Below are 22,797 nucleotides of genomic sequence, written 5' to 3' on the forward strand. Positions count from 1 at the left end.
TAGCCAGATGTTGCTGTTTTAACGGAGATGTTGTTCAGGCTTTAAAAAGGATAAACCTTTTTTTGTTGTTGTTCAGTACCATGGAATGAAGTGAAAAACAGAGTAGATCTGATAAAGGCATATTTGCTGTCCTGGTTCAAAGTATATTGGCTGCCAAAAATTTTTGGATGTATTGATCTACATTGGCAGGTATCTGAGATTATCAGATACATTATAGATCAGTGATGGTGAACCTTTTTTCCCTTGGATGCCAAAAGCAGGCACATGTGTGCCCACACCAATAATTTAATGCCCGCTGTGCCCCTTCCCCAAGGGCATGCACATGAAATCTCTGTGTTCCCTGACACATGCATGCACGATTACCCCGCCATATGCACGCACGACTCCTTCACACATCCTGTTTTGGGCCCACCTTTTGCGCTCCCCAGGGTCCAGACACTTTCCTGGCTCCAGAGGCTTTCCTGGTGGGCCCGTTTTTCACTCTCCTCAGGCTCCAGATGCTTTCCTGGCTCCAGAGGCCTTCCAGGAGCCTGGAGAGGGTGGTAACGGCTTCCCCTGCTCCTTCCTGAGGTCCTCCAGAGGCCATAATGCTCCCAAAGCCTCCACGTGAGCCTTGTATACACCTGTCATCCAAAATGAGCCACGTGGAGACTCCTGGGAGGAGGGGTGGCTAGGTGGGACCAGCCGAAAATCAGCTGGCCACATGCGCATGCACACTGGAGCTGAGCTAGGGCAATGGCTCGTATGCCCACAGATATGGCTATGCATGCCACAGGTTTGCCATCATGGTTATAATGATCCTATGTAAATATAGAAAGCATATTTAGATATGGTGTGCGTGGTTCAGAATTATTTAAGAATAGGGAGGGAATTCTGTGGTTACTTTTAAATCTTTTTTCTTTTCTTTTTTAGGTATTGAAATTGGACTTTGTGGCTAGATGTCTTATGTTTGTGATCAAATGACAGCTATCTGTTCCATTTTATGTTGAATAGTTGGTTGTACTTTACTCCTTATTTAAAGTGCTAGATTAGAGTGACTTTTATATGATGTCCTTATATGGTGTACTTATATGATATGATGATTTTATATGATGTGCAGTTTAGAAATGCTTTCAAATCAAATTTAATTCTATTATAGATTTGCTGCATCTACAGTGTAAAATATTAATGAACATCATTAATATTAGTCTCCACTTAATATAAGCCAAATAATGCTCAACTGTTAAATAAAACAAAACTTAAAAATAATAATTTATTCCTTAACGCTTATATTAGGCTGTTTATTTGGCATAGGAAGTCAGTCTCCTTGATTTTCAGTGGCAAAAATAATTTCTTAATTTTCTGTAGTGACTAAATCAGACAGACAAGAACTATACATTGCAACTATTAATAACATGACTTTTATGCTCAGAAAATTATTTGGCCACTGAGGACCACATGTTATCGGTACTGTACTTAATTTCAAAATTGCATTCAAAACTTTAAATATTCTCTACATTGCTGAATTATTTTCTCCAAAATTTTTAATTTATACGCAATGTTTTTATACTATAGATCTTTATAGAGCTGAGCAACTCTTTTGGAAAAGGGACTTCTTTCAAACCAGTTTGGTCTAGTGGTTGAGGCACCAAGCTAGAAAGCCAGAGACAGTAAATTCTGATCCTGCCTTTGCCTTGAAAACCAACTGGATGTCCTTGGGCCAATTACTCTCTCATTTCACAGGGTTATTATTGTGAGGAAAAAGAGGAGGAATGTATTTTGGATATGTTCCTTGCCTTAGAGTTATCTGTAAAAACAATGAAGATGGGATACAAATAAATACAATGAATAAGAAAAGATTTTAAACACATATTTCTGAATTGCTAAAGTGGCTGTATCTTTTTGCAGGCTTATGTGGTTTCTTTGGAAGCTGTTTATGATCTTCTCTACATATGTATCCATCCATACACAGTGATTTCATTACATGTTCCCACTTGTTCTAGAATATCTTTTTTTGAGGGACTTGCACAACTCTGTAACCATGTGCAAATCTTCATAAACTGTTTATCACATTTGAGATCTGAAACTGTTCTAATTCTATTGTCTTCATTTTTGTTACCAAGTTTATTTGGTTATAGATTTAAATTAAGACTTTCCAATTTTTTTACAATTTTAAGAAACTCTCCTTTCCAAATTTTCTGCATTTTATTTCATAGCTATCACATCCACATTCTGTATTTATAAACTACTAACTGAATACCTGGCATTGACCGGGTATTTATTTATCCCAATCTTGTATTAGACCGGAAAAGGAATGAATTATATCTTATGTGTCAAATCAACATAATTTTATTTACAGGGTTTTAAAAGTATAAGGACCTCGTTCAAATCCCAGCTACGGAACCTGTGGGCAGCTGGGGGATTTAGAAGCGCCACCCCCCGCCCAGCCACCACCCATATTACCATTTTCTCAAACTGGGCCTGGAACTGGAACATAAATTTATTTATTCATTTGATTTATTTATTTATTAGATTTTTATGCCGCCCCTCTCCGAAGATTCGGGGCGGCTCACAACAGCAAAACAGTACAAATCCCTGAACTGCCCATGCTGTACATCCTATCTGGCCTCCATACCTGTTTCCCCTCAGTTGGGGTGGTCCCCATCCTTTGCGCAATGAATTGGGATGAATGACGATCCTGAGAACGTAGTCCGAAGCTGTGAGGTGGGGGTGGATGATTAGATTAGATTTATTGGATTTACATTCCGCCCCTCTCCGCAAACTCGGGGTGGCTCACAACAACAATAAAAACAGTACATAGTAACAAATCCAATTCCCACCAATCTAATTACAATTTTGAATTTAAAAATTCATAAAACAATCCCAATATATATAAAAAACAGGCACACAGTCAATCAATCAAACGGCAAAACAACATGGGCAAGGGGGAGATGTTTTAGTTCCCCCATGCTTGACGACAGAGGTGGGTTTTAAGGAGTTTACGAAAGGCAGGGAGGGTGGGGGCAATCCTAATCTCAGGGGGGAGCTGGTTCCAGAGGGTCGGAGCCCCCACAGAGAAGGCTCTTCCCCTGGGTTTCGCCAGACGACATTGTTTAGTCGACGGGACCCGAAGAAGGCCGACTCTGTGGGACCTAACCGGTCGCTGGGATTCGTGCAGCAGGAGGCGGTCCCGAAGATATTCTGGTCCGGTGCCATGAAGGGCTTTATAGGTCATAACCAACACTTTGAATTTTGACCGGAAACTGATCGGCAACCAATGCAGACTGCGGAGTGTTGGAGTAATATGGGCATACTTAGAGAAGCCCATAATTGCTCTCGCAGCTGCATTCTGCACGATCTCAAGTTTCCGAACACTTTTCAAAGGTAGCCCCATGTAGAGAGCGTTACAGTAGTCGAGCCTCGAGGTGATGAGGGCATGAGTGACTGTGAGTATAATCCAGTTAGGCTGTGGCATGCTCAAACAAAGGCCTCTGTACTCGCTTCATAGGCCTACTGTGTAAGGGAACCCCTAGGTTTGATTCGGGGTGAAGGATGATCCTGGGAAGGCAGATCAAAGCTATTCCCTGCAAGATCGGGCCGCCATGGTGAGGTGGGGAAAGGCGATCCGCTTAGGTCATGCCATGTTCAATCAAAGGCCTCTGTACTGACTTAATCAGGCTCCCTTCATAGGCCTACTGTGTGATGGAGGCATAGACTGCTTCAGAAAAACGCTGAGCTAGGCTCAGTGTACAGAACATGGGTTGTTCTGAAAGGTCATCCCTATGGTGTTAGGGGTGTCTTACCCCACAGTATTTGTCGCCAGATAGTAAGTCATGTTTACCAAGTTTGGTTGAAATTACTTGAGGCGTTTCAGAGTTATGCTAGAACGTATGTACGTATGTATGTACAAGCAATTAGGTAGATAGGTAGATACGGTAGGTAGATACGGTAGGTAGGTAGATACGGTAGGTAGATACGGTAGATAGATAGATAGATAGATAGATAGATAGATAGATAGATAGAGAGAGAGAGAGATATAGAGACAGAGATAGAACCAGATATTATGATCTGAAAATAAACATGTGGTTTTTATTTTTGGAATTAATTTTATTAAGCTATAATCCTGTGGCATTCTCTAGGAATAAATAGCATTGCGTTCAATGTGGCTAAGTTTTGAATAGGATTACACTTCAAGAGAAGATAGTTCTAATCACAGATGGGCTTCACAGATTGATACAGAACTGGCAAGGAAGAAGGCTTGCTGCCCAGAGTTGCATAGCGTTTCAGAAGTACTTCTGCTTTTTTAGTGGCTTTGAAACTGAGGTCTAGCATTCAAATAATTGTGTGCTGTCTGTTTATTCTTGAGCTCATTTGGTGAATAAAATGTGCAGTCACTTTGAATCTCTTTCAAGGAGAGATAAGGAAAAAAAGGGGCTTTTGAAAAAATGCAAGTTAATCCACCAAAAGCATTGCTTACTTTTCCGGCTGACATTATATACACAATGAACACATGTTTAGAAATGCTGTTTTATCCACATGGGATTCTTCAATAGGTTCGATAAATGGATGCTTAATATTATTAAGAAACTAATAATTTTGACCAAGTTTTGTAACGATCAACTGCTTTTCTTGTTCTTAGAATTTTAACTAGATGCATATTGCCTTGAGTATTATGAGATGGGATTTTTTTGTCAAAGAAGTTACAAAACCAACAATGAATGTAGGGTAAAGTTGTATTTAAAGCTGTTTCACACGACAGTATCCAAAGTGATTTTCTTTTTCAGCTCTTTCATAGGCAGAAATTCAGATATAAATTCAAATGCATCACATCGTGTAGGGAGTGACATGAAAAACAGACACTGTTCTGGAGAGCTGAACCAATAGAACTGTGAAGGTCCATAGACATGCATAAACTGGGGGGGGGGGGGGTCATCTTCAAAATAAAAGCAATTCGCTTGGGACCAGACAGGGATAGCCAATACTTGGCTTCTGGCTGAAAAAATAATTGCCTTTTAGAAAAAATAGTTGGATAAAACAGCCCTTGCTTTTGTGTAATGCTTCTAGAATTTCTAGTTGATTTTGGGACAGTTATTCATGAGCAAGGATCAACATACTTATTCTCACAGCAATTATTTTGTCTTGGGGGAAACAACCATAACAACAGCTCTTTGTATAGCTGGAATAACTGATCAGGCCACTGTTTTTTAAAGCATAGTTTTGTGTTAAAAGCTGGAAGCTAATCAACTTGGGCTATAGTCCAAAGTTGCCATTTGGTGTATAGACAAATACAGTGATACCTTGTCTTACGAACGCCTCTTCATACGAACTTTTCGAGATACGAACCCAGTGTTTAAGATTTGTTTGCCTCTTCTTAAGAACCATTTTTGCCTTATGAACCCGAGCCCGGATGCATGGGCTCTCTTACTGCGCGTGCGCTCTCTTACTACTGCAGGGATTCCCGTGCCTTGTGACTGCCACCGCCAGGATTTCCCATTTGCTTGCCACCCCTGCCGGGATTCCCCGCCTCCTTTTGCTTACACCTGCAGTCCTGAGGCGAGGAATGCCGGAGCTGCCCCATTTCCCTGCCACTTTCCCCTCTAGCCCTCCACTTCCTCTGCTCCCCGCAGCCACCCCATCCTGCTGCCAAAATCCCCCCTAACCTACCGCTTCCTTTGCCCCATCTCACTGCTAAAATCACCGCTCCAAATTGCTCCCAAAATCACCCCTCCAAAAGCTTCCTACACCACCCCAAATCGCCTCCAAAATCGCTCCCCCAAAAGCCTCCTACACCGCTCCAAATTGCTCCCAAAATCACCTCTCCAAAAGCTTCCTACACCGCTCCAAATTGCTTCCAAAATTGCTCCCCCAAAAGTCTCCTGCACCGCTCCAAATTGCTCCCATAATCACCTCTCCAAAAGCTTCCTACACCGCCCCAAATCGCTTCCAAAATTGCTCCCCCAAAAGTCTCCTGCACCGCTCCAAATTGCTCCCATAATCACCTCTCCAAAAGCTTCCTACACCGCCCCAAATCGCTTCCAAAATCGCTCCCCCAAAAGCCTCCTACACCGCTCCAAATTGCTCCCATAATCACCTCTCCAAAAGCTTCCTACACCACCCCAAATCGCCTCCAAAATCGCTCCCCCAAAAGCCTCCTACACCGCTCCAAATTGCTCCCAAAATCACCTCTCCAAAAGCTTCCTACACCGCTCCAAATTGCTCCCAAAATCACCCCTCCAAAAGCTTCCTACACCGCCCCAAATCGCTTCCAAAATTGCTCCCCCAAAAGTCTCCTACACCGCTCCAAATTGCTCCCAAAATCACCTCTCCAAAAGCTTCCTACACCGCTCCAAATTGCTCCCATAATCACCTCTCCAAAAGCTTCCTACACCGCCCCAAATCGCCTCCAAAATCGCTCCCCCAAAAGCCTCCTACACCGCTCCAAATTGCTCCCAAAATCACCTCTCCAAAAGCTTCCTACACCGCTCCAAATTGCTCCCAAAATCACCCCTCCAAAAGCTTCCTACACCGCCCCAAATCGCTTCCAAAATTGCTCCCCCAAAAGTCTCCTGCACCGCTCCAAATTGCTCCCATAATCACCTCTCCAAAAGCTTCCTACACCACCCCAAATCGCTTCCAAAATTGCTCCCCCAAAAGCCTCCTACACCGCTCCAAATTGCTCCCAAAATCACCTCTCCAAAAGCTTCCTACACCGCTCCAAATTGCTCCCAAAATCACCCCTCCAAAAGCTTCCTACACCGCCCCAAATTGCTTCCAAAATTGCTCCCCCAAAAGTCTCCTGCACCGCTCCAAATTGCTCCCATAATCACCTCTCCAAAAGCTTCCTACACCGCCCCAAATCGCTTCCAAAATTGCTCCCCCAAAAGTCTCCTGCACCGCTCCAAATTGCTCCCATAATCACCTCTCCAAAAGCTTCCTACACCGCCCCAAATCGCTTCCAAAATTGCTCCCCCAAAAGTCTCCTGCACCGCTCCAAATTGCTCCCATAATCACCTCTCCAAAAGCTTCCTACACCGCCCCAAATCGCTTCCAAAATTGCTCCCCCAAAAGTCTCCTGCACCGCTCCAAATTGCTCCCATAATCACCTCTCCAAAAGCTTCCTACACCGCCCCAAATCGCTTCCAAAATCGCTCCCCCAAAAGCCTCCTACACCGCTCCAAATTGCTCCCATAATCACCTCTCCAAAAGCTTCCTACACCACCCCAAATCGCCTCCAAAATCGCTCCCCCAAAAGCCTCCTACACCGCTCCAAATTGCTCCCAAAATCACCTCTCCAAAAGCTTCCTACACCGCTCCAAATTGCTCCCAAAATCACCCCTCCAAAAGCTTCCTACACCGCCCCAAATCGCTTCCAAAATTGCTCCCCCAAAAGTCTCCTGCACCGCTCCAAATTGCTCCCATAATCACCTCTCCAAAAGCTTCCTACACCGCCCCAAATCGCTTCCAAAATCGCTCCCCCAAAAGCCTCCTACACCGCTCCAAATTGCTCCCAAAATCACCCCTCCAAAAGCTTCCTACACCACCCCAAATCGCCTCCAAAATCGCTCCCCCAAAAGCCTCCTACACCGCTCCAAATTGCTCCCAAAATCACCTCTCCAAAAGCTTCCTACACCGCTCCAAATTGCTCCCAAAATCACCCCTCCAAAAGCTTCCTACACCGCCCCAAATCGCTTCCAAAATTGCTCCCCCAAAAGTCTCCTGCACCGCTCCAAATTGCTCCCATAATCACCTCTCCAAAAGCTTCCTACACCGCCCCAAATCGCTTCCAAAATTGCTCCCCCAAAAGTCTCCTGCACCGCTCCAAATTGCTCCCATAATCACCTCTCCAAAAGCTTCCTACACCGCCCCAAATCGCTTCCAAAATTGCTCCCCCAAAAGTCTCCTGCACCGCTCCAAATTGCTCCCATAATCACCGCTCCAAAAGCTTCCTACACCATCCCAAATTGCCGCCTCCACTCCATTAGCCTTCACTTTGTCTGCCTGCCCCTTTTTTTAAGCCTTAAAGTTTGGAGTTTCCTAATGGGTTTGCACACATTATTTGCTTTTACATTGTTTCATCTTACGAACTTTTCTACTTAACGAACCTCGTCACGGAACGAATTAACTTCCTAAGATGAGGTACTACTGTACTGAAGATTTGTGCAATGGTATACCAGAGATAGGTTTGAGGGTATATTGTTTAGATTTTAAAACATTTGATGGATATATAAAATGTACCAATAAGTGGTGAAGTCCAGTTACTGGTTCTTTGGGTGTGGTGTCGCTTGGTGGGTATGGCAGGGGAACGATACTTCAAAATCTCCTTTCCCACCCCACTCCGGGGGGAGAATATTGCAAAATCTCTGTTCCCACCCTACTCTGGGGCCAGCCAGAGGTGGTATTTGCCGGTTCTCCAAACTACTCAAAATTTTTATTATCGGTTCTTCAGAACCTGCTGGATTTCACCCCTGGTGCCAACTCTATATCTGATTCTGTTACATTCCTATATAATTGATTTCCTTGACTTAGCAATAGCACTGGCAGTTAGATTTGTATACCAGCTTCACAGTGCTTTACACAGTCAGCACATTGCCCCAACAATCTGGATCCTCATTTCACCAACCTCAGAAGGATGGAAGGCTGAGTCAACCTTGAGCAGATTAGACTCGAACTGCTGACTGCAAGCAGTTGGCAGCCAGCAGAATTAGGCTGCAATGCTACATTCTAACCATTGCGCCACCATGATTCTTACAATTTTATTTACATGTATTTCTAAAATTTTAAAAGTGCCTGTCTCCTGATTGCTGGGGGTAGTAGGTTGACCCTGTAAACCATGTGGAGAGGGCTGTAAAGTACTGTGAAGTGGTATATTCCATATTCTTTGGATTATAAGATGCACTGGCATATAAGAACCCCCAAGATTTCAAAGAGGGGGAAGTGAGGGGGGAAAAGGTTTTGTGCTCTCTGGATCCCAGAAATACTCTGCAAGCCTTGATGATATTACTGATAGTATGCAACTAGATGTGACTTTTTTTCATTATTTGGGGTGCTTCTCCCCCCTTTCATAGGTGTGTTAACATTCTCAAAAGTACTTTAGAGTGTATCTGTTTTCTAAATGAAAAAAAAAGGAGGACTGTAAAGCTGTTTTCATATGTAGCTGTTTTATAAGTTGCACCATTTGGGGGACAATATGTAACTTGAAGGTTGCAGTTCTTGAGGCCTGCTTAAAATGTGTAATAAACTCTGAATTCTACTAAAAGAAGTGAAGCTACCTTCTTTCAGGAATAGAGAACAGGAAGTTGTATCTTAAACAAAACTGAACTTTTAGCATTCTGAAATGGTATTTTTAGTTTTTTTACTGATGTTAGATTGTATAGCTAACAGAGGTTTTAGAATTATAAGTAATCACCAGACAAAATGAGTAACATGTGGGAGTTTCAGAATTGAATTTACAGTGTTTTTGGCTCTGAGAACTATGCAAACTTCTAGGAAATAGTTTCATGAATCTTTGCTTGCCTTATGTTTATTCTAATATGAAGTAATTTTTTTTAAAGTGACAGTTTATTATAGAAATGCAAAGATTTTTCACATAAAATGCCCTAAGTATATTAAGAGATAAAATATCATTTATTGTGCATGCAATGCATACGATGGCATGACCGTTTTTCATTCCCCAGGCTTCAGAGCCTTTCTGGGAGCCTCGGGAGGGCAAAAATGGTCTTGCTCACCCCCCCCCCCGAGGTCCTCCGGAGGCAGAAAATAGCCCATTTGTCAACTTCCGTCAAACCCGAAGGCCCATTTTTTTTGCTCTCTCCAAGCCTTTCAAGGAGCCTGGGGAGGGCAAAAATGGCCTTCCTTCCCAGAGGCCCTCTAGAAGCCAGAAATAGCCCATTTCAATTTGGGAAATTGGCCATTTCTGGCCTCTGTTGGGCCTCTGGGTGGGGAGGCCATTTTCATCCTCCCCACTCTCCTAGAAAGACTCTGGAGCTTGGAGAGAGCAAAAAGCCGGCCTTCCCCACCTCCTCCGGAGGCTGGAAACAGCCTCTTTCCCCAATTCCAGTGGGCTCAGAAGGCCCCGAAATATGTGCCAGATCTGAGCTCGTGTTCCCACCAATATGGCTCTGTGTGCCACTTGTGGCCCATGTGCCATAGGTTCGCCATCATAGACCTATACCATTTTACCCATATTGCAAAAATTAGCATAGTTCTGTGCTTTTAAATACAGAGTTGCAAGAAATTGATAATTATATATACAGTGATCCCTCGAGTTTCGCGATCTCGAGCTTCGCGAAACGCTATATCGCGATTTTTAAAAAAATTAATTAAAAAAAAAACACTTTTGCGTTTGGCTTCGGGAGTCAGCTGGGAAGCGGCGCGGCTGTTTTAAAAGGTCGCAGCCGGCCTGGGGGGCTTCCCAGCACCCCCCCGAAACCCCAACCCGGGTTCGGGGGGGTGCTGGGAAGCCCCCCAGGCCGGCTGCGACCCTTTAAAACAGCCGCGCCGCTTCCCAGCTGAGTCCTGAAGCCAAACGCCAAAGGCGAACTTCTGCGTTTGGCTTCAGGACTCAGCTGGGAAGCGGCGCGGCTGTTTTAAAAGGTCGCAGCTGGCCTGGGGGGCTTCCCAGCACCCCCCCGAACCCGGGTGGCCGGGCGAGCAGCGAGCGAAGGGCGGGTGGCCGGGCGAACGGCGGGCGAGCGGGTGCTGGGGGGGCGGGGGCAGCCAACATTCAAAGCAATCTGTCGGCTTCCGCACTTTCGTTGCTCCCCACCTCCACCATCTGCGCATGCGCGGCCATTGAAAAAAGGGCGCGCATGCGCAGATGGTGTTTTTACTTCCGCAACCCTACATTGCGAAAAATCGATTATCGCGAGGGGTCTTGGAACGGAACCCTCGCGATAATCGAGGGATCACTGTATTTGAATTTTGATCACATGACCATGGGGATGCTGCTATGGTCATAGTTTACGGGCCAGATTATTTACGGAACCGTCTCCTGCCACATACCTCACAGAGACCAATTAGAACATACAGAATTGGCCTCCTTCATGTCCCATCAGCTAAGCAATACAGATTGGTGGGACCGCGGGGAAGGCCCTTTTCTGTTGCCGCCCCGGTTCTATGGAACCAACTCCCCCCTCCCCCGATGTTCGTACTGCACACTCTGCTGGTTTTTCGTAAGGCCATGAAGACCTGGCTATGCCGGCATGCCTGGGGGCGTGTTGTTGAGTTGTTATACTACGAGTTTTAATTAAGGTTTTAGTAGTCAGATTGTTTTCTTTCTTGACTTCTTTTTATTGCTGTTGTCATTTTATATTGTTGTAAGCCGCCCTGAGTCCTTCTAAATCTCAGGGACCGCCTTCTGCTGCATGAATCCCAGTGACCGGTTAGGTCCCACAGAGTGGGTCTTCTCTGGGTCCCGTCAACTAAACAATGCCGCTTGGTGGGACCCAAGGGAAGAGCCTTCTCTGTGGTGGCCCCGGCCCTCTGGAACCAACTCCCCCCAGAGATTTGAATTGCCCCCACCCTCCTTGCCTTTCATAAGCTCCTTAAAACCCACCTCTGCTGCCAGGCATGGGGGAATTGAGATGTCTGTATGTATGTTTGTTTTTTTATATTAATGGGTTTTTTAATCATTTTTAGTATTTATTGGATTATTATTGTACATTGTTTTATTACTGTTGTTAGCCGCCCCGAGTCTCCGGAGAGGGACGGCATACAAATCCAATAAATAAATATAAAGAAATAAATAGAAGTCTAAATAAATAGCTAGATGGATGGCTGGATGGATGTGAAATAGGCCATAAGTCAATTCTTTCAGTGATTATCTAACTTTGATCAGTCATTAAATGAACAGTTATAAGTCAAGGACTACATAATTCATACTCTGGTTCTGAACACTTTCATTATCATATCTAGTAATCCCAATATGTAGGTGTCGTACAGGAGGGGGGATTCCTCTTACCTGCTTCTACCGGTGCGCTGCATGTGCAGTTGGGGAGTCTCAATGTGCGTGCGCATAGGGTACATATGCCCCCAGCGTGATTTTGTTTCCACCCATGCACAGGAAGCAAAAACGCACCGAAATCTCATGAGGGGATATGTGTGAGAAATTTTGGATATTTTTTGCTTCTGCGCATATGTGGAAGCAAAGCATTGCTGAAATCTCATGTTCACGAGCGTCCCCTCGCGAAATTTTGCTTCTGTGCATGCACAGGAAGTAAAAAATACCAAAAATTAAAGAAAAAATATGGTGGCGTCCAAAGAGCTGGCACCGGAGTAGTGATGCACAAATTGTGCGATCTGTCAGCCATCTACCACATCAGTAGCAACCCAACTCTGGTGTAGTAGTTTAGTGATAATGTAGTATAGTATCAGCTGTAGTACTGATTGTTGAAAAGTGCAAGATTGGAAGATGTGGAGAGACCATGCAGAATACATAACGGCAACCCTGAAGTATAGGGATATTGCTGTGTGACATATGTAAATTGCTTAGATAAATCTCCACTTTTTAAACTTCTTAAGTTTAACTTTTTGTGCATATGGTTCTGGATTTTGCAGTGTTAGCCATCAGTATTTAACAAATTCATAATAGTAATGGTAATTTCTTCCCTTCATTATTTGTCCAAGAATTGCCTTTATCATATCATAGTGTCATAGTTTAAATATCTGTTTAAAGATCTCTCTTCTTGTGAAAGTAAGCAGGATAACAATCCTGGAAATTAAAAAAAAAAAATTCTGTTTTTTTAAATCCCTAAGTAATACTAATCTTGTACAGAATAGGTTTAGATTATATTTATAAATTATTCCCCTTACAATTCTGTTTGCAGTGTTCCCTCGATTTTCGCGGGTTCGAACTTCGCAAAGAGTCTATACCACGGTTTTTCAAAAATATTAATTAAAAAATACTTCGCCAGTTTTTCTCCTATACCACTGTTTTCCCCACCCGATGACATCATATGTCAGCGGTAAACTTTCGTCTGCCTTTAATAAATATTTGTTTAAATAAACTTTAATAAATAAACATGGTGAGTAATAATCTAAATGGTTGCTAAGGGAATGGGAAGTTGTAATTTAGGGGTTTAAAGTGTTAAGGGAAGGTTTGTGATACTGTTCATAGCAAAAAATAGTGTATTTACTTCCGCATCTCTACTTCGCGGAAATTCGACTTTCGTGGGCGGTCTCGGAACGCATCCCCCGCGAAATATGAGGGAACACTGTATTAAGTTCTTATGGCTAGTACCCTGTTAGGAAGGTTTGATGGTGAGGAAAAAAGGTCAAGAGATTATCATGGTTGATGAGTAGAAAGATTTATTGTTTGCTTGTTTCTTTTCTCATCCATAGAGAGAGGATATATTTGATTTTCTCTCCTAAGTGTTAATTTCAACAATAATCTATCATTGAAATTAGAATTAAGCAAAACTGCTATCATCTATAATACGGTATACTAAAAGCTTAGAACTAAAAAAATAAAAATTAATATCTGAGTTTTTAAAGTTTGAATATAGTAAAATACTATTTTTATGTGACTATTTCTGTTCTTCAATTTATATATTTTAAAAGTGACTTTCAAGTTCATTTGGTTTTTTTATACTGAAATTTTAATGGCATTTATGGTGACGAAGAAAAAAAATAAGGCTAGTGTTTAGTTTATTTTCTTTTATCCTAATGGCAATAGCAACTGTTTTTCTGACACCTCCCCCCCCAATGGTATACGTGTAAGTTTCTTTTTAAAAGAGAACTGCAGTATCCTAGAAACTTCACATTTCATAAATTCTTTTGTGTTGTATGCACTCATAAATTTCAGTTTTATACTCTTTTTGCAATAATTCTGCTCATGAATTATACCTTCTCTGTGTTCACAAAATGTTTATATTGTAAATATAAAATACATTTAACTTCAGTTTCAGAACACTAGTTTTTTAAACAGAGGGCAAAGTCTGCCAGATGTGACACTGGTCTCGATAAGTTTCGCCTGCTCCTTGTTTTGCATTTTAGTAAAAAAAAACATTGAGTTTGGTGAAAATAACCCCATTTGGGGGGATATTCTTGCATGCTGAGTACAACTTATTTATCCCACATAATTCTCTATCCTAGATTTTCTTTGTTAAAATAAATAGAAGTGGTAAATTAAATTCCCCTTGTACATTTTCATTTTCAGAATCTGAAAAACAGCAACATGAACTGCTGTGTGGGTGCTTCCTGACAGAAGATTGGTGCTAAAAGAAAGAATCTACAGTCTTAAGCTAGCAGGATTCTGACAATTCTCCAGTTGCCTTGGGAGCTGGGGAGATTGTTGTCTCTGAGCAGATATTTGCCATTTCCTGCCTGGATGCAAAGCAGTACTTGAATCACATCTGCTACTTTCATACTTGAGGAACCATATTCTTTGCTGTGTAATCAGACATTAAATAAGACAAGCTATTATGTCTAAGAAGCAAAACCAAAAAGGTAAGCTTTAATACGGAGATAGTATAACTAAGAAAAAGGACTATATAATATGTTGCTATCAAATATGGGAATTTAGTCAATGGTAAGACATTCATCAAAGTCAGGGAGTTTTCTCTAATTGTTCCCTTATGTGTTTAAAGAGGAGAAATTCTGTTCACATCTTGCTGTATAAATGTTAGTTTTCTAAAATATAATCCTTCATTCCTTTCTCAAACCAAAGAAGGAATCTCTTCAACATTTGAAAAACGCACAACTTTCTAGAGTTAGGAACCTAAACTAATGGCAGAGATGAACAGTCTAATTTTGCTTCAGAATCATCAACACTAACAACTGCAAGACCTGCTGTGGCAAAGAGTTGACTATTCTCTGTGCCTCATTTGAGGAATTGCACCTCTCTTTAGGCAGAATTCCGCCCTCCTGAGAAATCAGTATCATTTAAGAACTACTACTTTGAAAGCATGCAAACGTGAGTAGATTAATAGGTACCACTTTGCTGGGGAGGTAGCAGTTTTCCATGCACTTTTGGCATATAGCCATGCTGGCCACAAAACCCGGAAAATGTCTTAGTCAAAAAATGGAGATGAGAACTTGCTCCCTAGAGTTGGACACAATGTGACAGGGAGGCCTTTACCTTTAAAAAAAAACCTTTAGGAACAATAAATATTATTAGAAACTGACATCTATATCTGCTTGTTAATATTACAGATTGGATGAGTAGTATGTCTGTCTGCAAAAACATTTTATTTTATGCAGGTTTTGCAAATGGAAGTTGCTGGTGACTTTTCTTTCCCTGATAAGGCTATCGTGCATTTTTCATTTCCCTGCCCTCTCTTGGATGCTACTGATATTATGTCAGGATTCAAGGTTCACTATGTATGTTTGAGTTAACATGACACTTGGACAGGTTTTAAAGATCAAAACCAGCACTTTGAATTAGATTCAAAACAATGACTAAGAGTCTGTTAAGATTTTTTTTTTGAATATGTGGAAAACGTGTCTGCAGCATTTTGAGTTTACAGTGGATTGTTTCAACTTTGCTAGAAGTGCTCTGATCTGAATAATTGGCATTCTTTTTGACCAGTCCTATTGAATAACTTTCAGCTAAAATGGCTAGATTGATCAATTATAGGTTCCAGATAACTGTTCCCAGGCTTCAGAAACATCCTTGGGCCAAGTATATGATTTGGTTGCTCCCACCACTTCCCAAATTGGCATGAATGGGTTCCACTCGTAGGTTTTGTGCAACCATCTCTCAAAGAGGAATGGAATGCAATGGAATAGCTCGATTATATCTGGCTTTGCCCAAAAATGTGCCTTTCCCATCTCCCCTTGCGTATTCATAAGGACATTTGTCTTTCATTGGTAGACATAGCTGATTGATTTTCAAATGCACAAGAGGCTTTTATGCATACTAGGTTTATCTTACAGAACTGTGGCTCATTTGAAGTATAGATCTGCAAGTTGTATTCAGGTCCCTGAATTCCAATGGCTAGGAACAAATTGCTAAGTTGGCTGTGTGCACTACTTCCAGCTGTAAATTGTTAAACTATTCATCCTGTGGAAAAAGATTTTTGGCTCTTCTACACCAGACATATGGTTCAAATTACTATTTCCAGTGTCCTTAAAGCTAAATTACGGTTGAGTTAATAATCTGTGTTATAATGTTTAGAAACAGAACATATCGATTTATATTTTAATAATGCACATTCTTGAGCTATTAGTGTATTAGCTCTGATTTGTATTGTCTAATTGCTTTATTTACTATTTATTTCTAATTGTTTCCCCCTGCGCCCTCCCCCAAAAGTTGTATTGGGTTGTAGGTGCATAACTTTAAAAAAAACTTTTTTTAAAGCTTTTATTTAAAATTCATAAAAACGAACAGAGGTACATACAAAAAGTAGAGAGATATCTTAATCTCTCTTCCCTTGCTTATTTTACTTTATATACAATTTTACATATTATGTGGTTTTTAATGTCGGTATTTTTCTTGCTCTTCTGACATAACTCTATGTTAATAAACAAACAAACAAACCAAGGCTTAAATACATGATTTATATTAAGAAAGGGAAGGAAGAAAAAGAAAACATAATCAACAATTTAATACCTTCCTAATCAATTTGAAAAGGTTTGCCAGATCTTTAAAAAGTCTGGAATTTATCTGATTATAAATTACGTATATTTTTGCAAGTCAGTCTTCTTTTCCTTTAATGCTCATAGTTAATCTATTCATTTCTGCCAATTCCATTATTTTGTTTTTGCTTTGTACGTTGGTAGGCGTGAAGTCTTTTTTCTAGTTTTGTGCATAACAAATTCTAGCGGCAGTAATCAAATGTATAATTAAATATTTATCATCCTTTTTAATGTTTATATCGATCATTCCCAATAATAATTCTGGTTCAAATTTAATCTCAATTAGTAAAATTTCTTTTATCCACTTCCAAATTTTTCTCCAGTAGTTTCTGGCCTCTACACATGTCCACCACATCTGGAAAAAAGTGCCTGGCTCCCTTTTACATTTCCAGCAGCTTGGAGAGAAACCCGGATAGATTTTTGCTAGTCTTACAGGGGTTAGGTACCATCGATAGAAAATTTTATAAAGGTTTTCTTTATAGGCAGCAGAGATAGTTAATTTCAAGTTATAACTCCAGAGATTTTCCCATTTGATTTTTCCAATCGATTGTATGACCTATATTTTGGGCCCATTTGATCATTGCTTCTTTAACTCACTCTTCCTCCATTTTGTTTCTAAGTAAGCATTTGTAAGTTCGTGAGATTGTTTTCCCTTCCGGGCCTGCTAAGACCTTATCGATTTCTTGATCATTCAGTTGTAAAGCAAAATTTTCCAGATCTGTTTTAAATTTATTTTGTAGTTGAAATTACCGCCACCAGTCGGTATTTATCCCCTCTTCCGCTAACTTTGCCCTAGATTTAAGTTGGTTTTGTTCAGTTAATATACATAATGCATAATTTTTATGAACCAGCAAAGATTTGGTCTTGTTTCAAACATTTTTTTCAGGTAGAAAACAGTCATCTGATATACTGATGCAATTTCTAATGATTCAATTCTGTATATTATTTGTGATGGGAAGCTGTAATAAGTCAGATTTTCTTAAGTGAAAATTTTCATATATAGACAGTGAATGTTGATGATTGATGTTCGTCCATCATTTTCAAAGAGGACCTTGACATCTTGGAGGGGATGTCATGACTTGCGGGTGAATTGGATTCAAGTGAGGAAGAGGTGCGCATAGTCAGCCTCATTCCCATTCCCAGATTCCATCTTGCTCCAATAGCAACAAGAGTCAAGACAGTTGGAGATGGGCTGGGCGCAGTGATTGACCAAAGTGTCTTTCGTGTCTTGCCGTGCTCTTAGCATACCACATTGTTTGCAGAGACTGCCTTCAGGACTGTTGTCCTAATCTAGTAGATTTCATCCACTCAGTCTGCCGGAATCTTTCTTCACATGCTTGAGATAGACAAGTCCTTATCACACTGAAGGTCAATGACCCAACAGCTACTTTTAACCTTGTTTGGCCAACCTGTCGGAGTTGTTGCCCGGAGTGTGGCCGCTGCGCATGCTACAGCTACTGGGAGCCACAGGGGAAAGCTGAGTGACAGGTGGGGACCAAAGGTGAGTGAGCTGCCCTAAAAGCTGCCCTAAAATGAGTTGCTGTAAAAGGACATATGCTCCTACCACAGAGGTAATATCCTTCCATGAACACCCCATACACCCCTAGTGAATGTTAATAATAAGTATTAGACATTGATTGTAACAGTATATAACTCAGTACTCTCTTGTTCATACATGGTCATTTTATTCCCTTTTGGGAAAACATTTGTGCAAATTGCAGAAAAGAAGTAAATAGTAAAAAAATAATGAGGTGATATTAATTGCTTACTTACATGTATATAGACCATGTTTATTTGTGACCCCACATACATATTTTAAGTACAGTGGTACCTCTACTTAAGAACGCCTCTACTTAAGAACTTTTCTAGATAAGAACCGGGTGTTCAATATTTTTTTTGCCTCTTCTTAAGAACCATTTTCTACTTAAGAACCCAAGCCCAGAAAAAATTCCCAGGAAATTTGAGAGTGGCACAAAGGCCCAGCCAGTTTCCTGCCATTCCCCCTTTTATCCCAGCCATCTCAGGCTTTTCTGGGCTGCCAGAGGAGCCTTTCAGTGGCGCTTAAGGAAGCTTTGGCAGTCCAGAGCGAACGAAGCATTTTCCTTTCTCTGGGCGCTTGGAGAAGGAATAAACCTCTACCAGAGCCCAGAGAAAAGAAACACTCCGTTCGTTCTGGGCAGCCCAGAGCGAACGGAGCGTTTTCCTTTCTCTAGGCGCTTGGAGAGGGAATAAACCACTTCACTGTGGTGACTACCACATGTTGCCTCCCATACACCTGGCGCAAGGTTGCCTCCCGTAGCATCTGGGCGCGGAAAGGCAAAAGGGGGCGCTTGGCCCTGGCCAGATCAACACGGCTTCAGCCAAACCGAGGAGTCACCACAGTGAAGGAAACCCGCCGGCTACAAAGCAAGCGAGCAAGAGGAGTAGGGAGCCCTTCAGTATCGGAAGGAAGAGGCAGCAGGTAGCAGCAGCAACAGCCACCTTTTGGTCAAAGGAGCGGGAGGTTCCCCCCTCTCACCCACCTGGGTTTCTCTCTCTGGCGCAGTGTATGGGAGGCGTGTGGTCTTCCTCGCCGCCTCAGAGTCCCTCTTTTTTTTTTTAAGCCTTAAAGTTTTGGATTTTTTTGATTCCCCTCATCTCACCTTCTTCCTTCGGGAGCGACTGTCCTCCTCGTTGTCTTCTTCCTCCTCCTCCTCCCACCCTAATTCCGAGCTTTTATTTCTTTCCTAATGGGTTTGCACGCATTATTTGCTTTTACATTCATTCCTATGGTGAAAATTGCTTCTACTTACAAACTACTAACAAATTGCTTCTACTTAGAACCTGGTCATGGAACGAATTAAGTTCTTAAGTAGAGGTACCACTGTATTTTATTCAGATTCATTCTATTTGCCCTGTTGTTTTTTACCACTGTTATGACTTGGAATTGCTCATTCTGATTCCCCTGTTAAATACAATTAGTTTGGTTTTAAATACATATAAGTCCATACTCCACATTGCATCATACTGTCTGTTTGCGGGTTATTTAGGTTCTTGGCTAACAGTTCAAAAATTATAAAGTTACATATACGTTCCCAAGCAACCAACACACTTCTAACATCATACACTGTCTTTAAATCAACAAATATGCAATAAATGTTCCCTTTTGAACTCTTCTCAGCAACCAAAGAACAAATATATGATGTGTAATGCACACTACCCTGACAGGAATTCCAAATTTTTCTTACGATCACAATCAGAATTCTACCCACATCTTTCTAGTTATATTTGAAGTTAATCCACCTTTAGTTTTCATATTTACTTTTTTATAAATGGACATTATGCTATTTTTCTTCTAATTAGAAGAACAACAGTGGCATTTTCCCAATCATTGGGTACATACACATGTTAAATAAATTATACAACACTTCATGAAAAAACTAAATCTGTACTTTTACATTTTTCCAGGCATACCACCTACACCTGCAACCTTACCATTTAAAAAATAATTTTACAGTATTTATCACTTCATATTTTTTCCTTAGATGTTAACCTTTTTAACCTACACTTACTGCTTTCAAAACTTCTCTGTATTTACTCTGCTTCTTTCAAACATCTCTCTTTTATTCTGTGATGACAGAACAAGATTGTTTGCAGCTTTCCCCCCTATATATACATCAGGGGTGGGTTCCAGTTGAATTTTGCTACCGGTGTGCACCCGCGCATGCATCCCACTGCACAATTTCACTTCACCACATGCTCAGGACCCCAATACAAGCCGAAACACAGCTGAGGAGCTTCTCAGCTGTGCTTCGGATTAAGAATAAAGGTCAACATTAAGACAAGGGCAGATGGGAGGACTTCTTCCAACATGGAGAGGCCAGAAAACAAATAGCTGAAAATTGCATCAGTGGGTTCCTCCCAATGCGGCGCTCTGGACTGCACCGGTAGGAACCCATCACTGATGCATTTGTAGTGGCAGTGCCGAGTCTAAACATTTCCTCTCAAAAATACTTTTGGATTTACACAACCTGGCCCCTTCTTCCTGCTTTGGAATAGCTGCTTAGTAGTTACTGCTTATCTTCCCAGAGGGCAGAAAAAGAGGATGTAGAAATTCCTTTTCAAATAACCTTTCCTCTTCCAAAACCTTTCCTGTTGGAGAAGAAAATACAGGGATGCTCAAATCACAGAAAGCATCTTAAAAGAAATTGTATAATTCTAAGTGAATCATAAAGGTCTGCTTCTAATATAGAACCAGCTCTCATTTGAAGAATTGCATAAAATAAAGTACTAAGAATGTATAAAAAACATAAATATCGGAAACCACAAAGGATCAACTAGCAGGAAACAAACTAAAGAATGTTGTCCTTAGTTAATTTTCCTCTATTCATCTAGAGAATACATTAGCCTTGGAACGTATGTTATTCTTCAGTAATCCTGTTTCCTGCAAATTCTTAAGTCTGAGGCTGGGGTGAGATAGTAAATCCCACTTTTTTCCAGTCTTTTGTCCAGCAACTTCTGCTCATTTTCTGAAAGGAGATTTTTTTTTTAAAGTTAATAAAAAAGTATTAAGTTTTTGGAAAGTGAAAGTGTCCAGAGATACTTTACAAGAAGAGCCCTCCACTCCTCTACCCACAACATTATACCTTATTTATTTATGTATTTATTTATTGGATTTGTATGCCGCCCCTCTCCAGAGACTCGGGGCGGCTAACAGCGACAATAAAACAGTGTACAATAGTAATTTGGTATTGATGATTAAAAATCAATTAATATAAAAACCAAACATACATACATACATACATACCATGCATAGAATTGTAAAGGCCTAGGGGGAAAGAGGATCTCAATTCCCCCATGCCTGGCGGCAGAGGTGGGTTTTAAGTTGTTTACGAAAGGCGAGGAGGGTGGGGGCAGTTCTAATCTCTGGGGGGAGTTGGTTCCAGAGGGCTGGGGCCGCCACAGAGAAGGCTCTTCCCCTGAGTCCCGCCAGGCGACATTGCTTAGTTGACGGGACCCGGAGAAGATCCACTCTGTGGGACCTAACTGGTCGCTGGGATTCATGCAGCAGAAGGCGGTCCCAGAGATAATCTGGTCCGGTGCCATGAAGGGCTTTATAGGTCATAACCAACACTTTGAATTGTGACCGGAAACTGATCGGCAACCATACTTGAAATACTGGGCTTACAAAGCTTAGAACTATGTCGCCTTCGGCACGACCTAAACATAGCTCATAAAATTATCTGCTACAATGTCCTTCCTGTCAATGATTTTTTCAGCTTCAACCACAACAATACACGAGCACACAACAGATACAGACTCAAAGTGAACAGCTCCAAACAACTATAGTAAATACAACTTTAGCAACAGAGCAGTTAATGCCTGGAACTCAATACCTCACTCATCTCGGTTTTCGTCACCAAACCCCCACAATTTTACCCTTAGACTGCCCACTGTTAACCTCACCCGATTCCTAAGAGGTCATTAAGGAGCGTGCATAAGGGCACCAGCATGCCTACCGTCTCTGTCCTAAGGTTCCCTCTTATCAGTACCCATCTTATGTACAATATCTAAACTGTTATATCTATGTACTGTATATTACCAATACATACTTGACAAATTAAAATAAATAAAATATATGCCATATCCTGTATGTTTCTGCTTGTGACAAAGATAGGGCTGATTTGAATATCTGAGCTGGCAGCTTTGATAGTAAAAGTGGGGACAGGCACAGGTCTACACATTGATTACAACATTATACATCTTTCATTTTTATTTTTTGCAGCTATCATTCTCTTGTAAACCTTTCTTTTCTTATCCCTTATACCCTTTGACCTCACCATGGCACCAAAATGTAGTAGGAAAGATGATAAAAATAATAGAGATAAAAATACAGCATACACAGTGGCAGTAATCACAATAATTCATCAACAACTGTGGTTTTACCAGATGTTCTGCAGAAGAGAAGAGATGTTTTGCTTGGTTTGTAGCATCTCCTGAAAGGCAATTAGTAATACACGTCCAAATAACTGATACTTCCCCTGAAAAATGGCATCTCTGGGCCTCAATCATTTGATGATCCATCTGACATTCAAAGCCTCTCATTGCCCTTGTACCCTTCGCTAATTCTCTCAGTCTTATAGCACAAAGGATGAGACCAATCATTTCTTTAGATTTGTGTTAATCTCTTTGCCATATGTGTATCTCAACAGACTTGTACTTAAACTACATACAGTATTCAGAAAAGACTTTCAGTGTACACTC

At 41.3% G+C, this 22,797-nt stretch overlaps 1 protein-coding gene across 6 annotated transcripts in view; it reads left to right on the forward strand.

Moving 5' to 3' along the window:
• Nucleotides 1–22,797, forward strand: part of SPATS2 (spermatogenesis associated serine rich 2) — an 82,266-nt gene that overhangs the window by 2,379 nt on the left and 57,090 nt on the right. For all 6 annotated transcript variants that reach the window (XM_070740420.1, XM_070740422.1, XM_070740424.1 and 3 more), the window contains one exon: nt 14,135–14,424. In XM_070740420.1, the coding sequence (XP_070596521.1) occupies nt 14,400–14,424 (25 nt within the window). In that variant the 5' untranslated portion in view covers nt 14,135–14,399. The remainder of the gene's footprint in view (nt 1–14,134; nt 14,425–22,797) is intronic.

Source organism: Erythrolamprus reginae, chromosome 2 (assembly GCF_031021105.1).
Source record: "Erythrolamprus reginae isolate rEryReg1 chromosome 2, rEryReg1.hap1, whole genome shotgun sequence".
Taxonomy (NCBI): domain Eukaryota; kingdom Metazoa; phylum Chordata; class Lepidosauria; order Squamata; family Dipsadidae; genus Erythrolamprus; species Erythrolamprus reginae.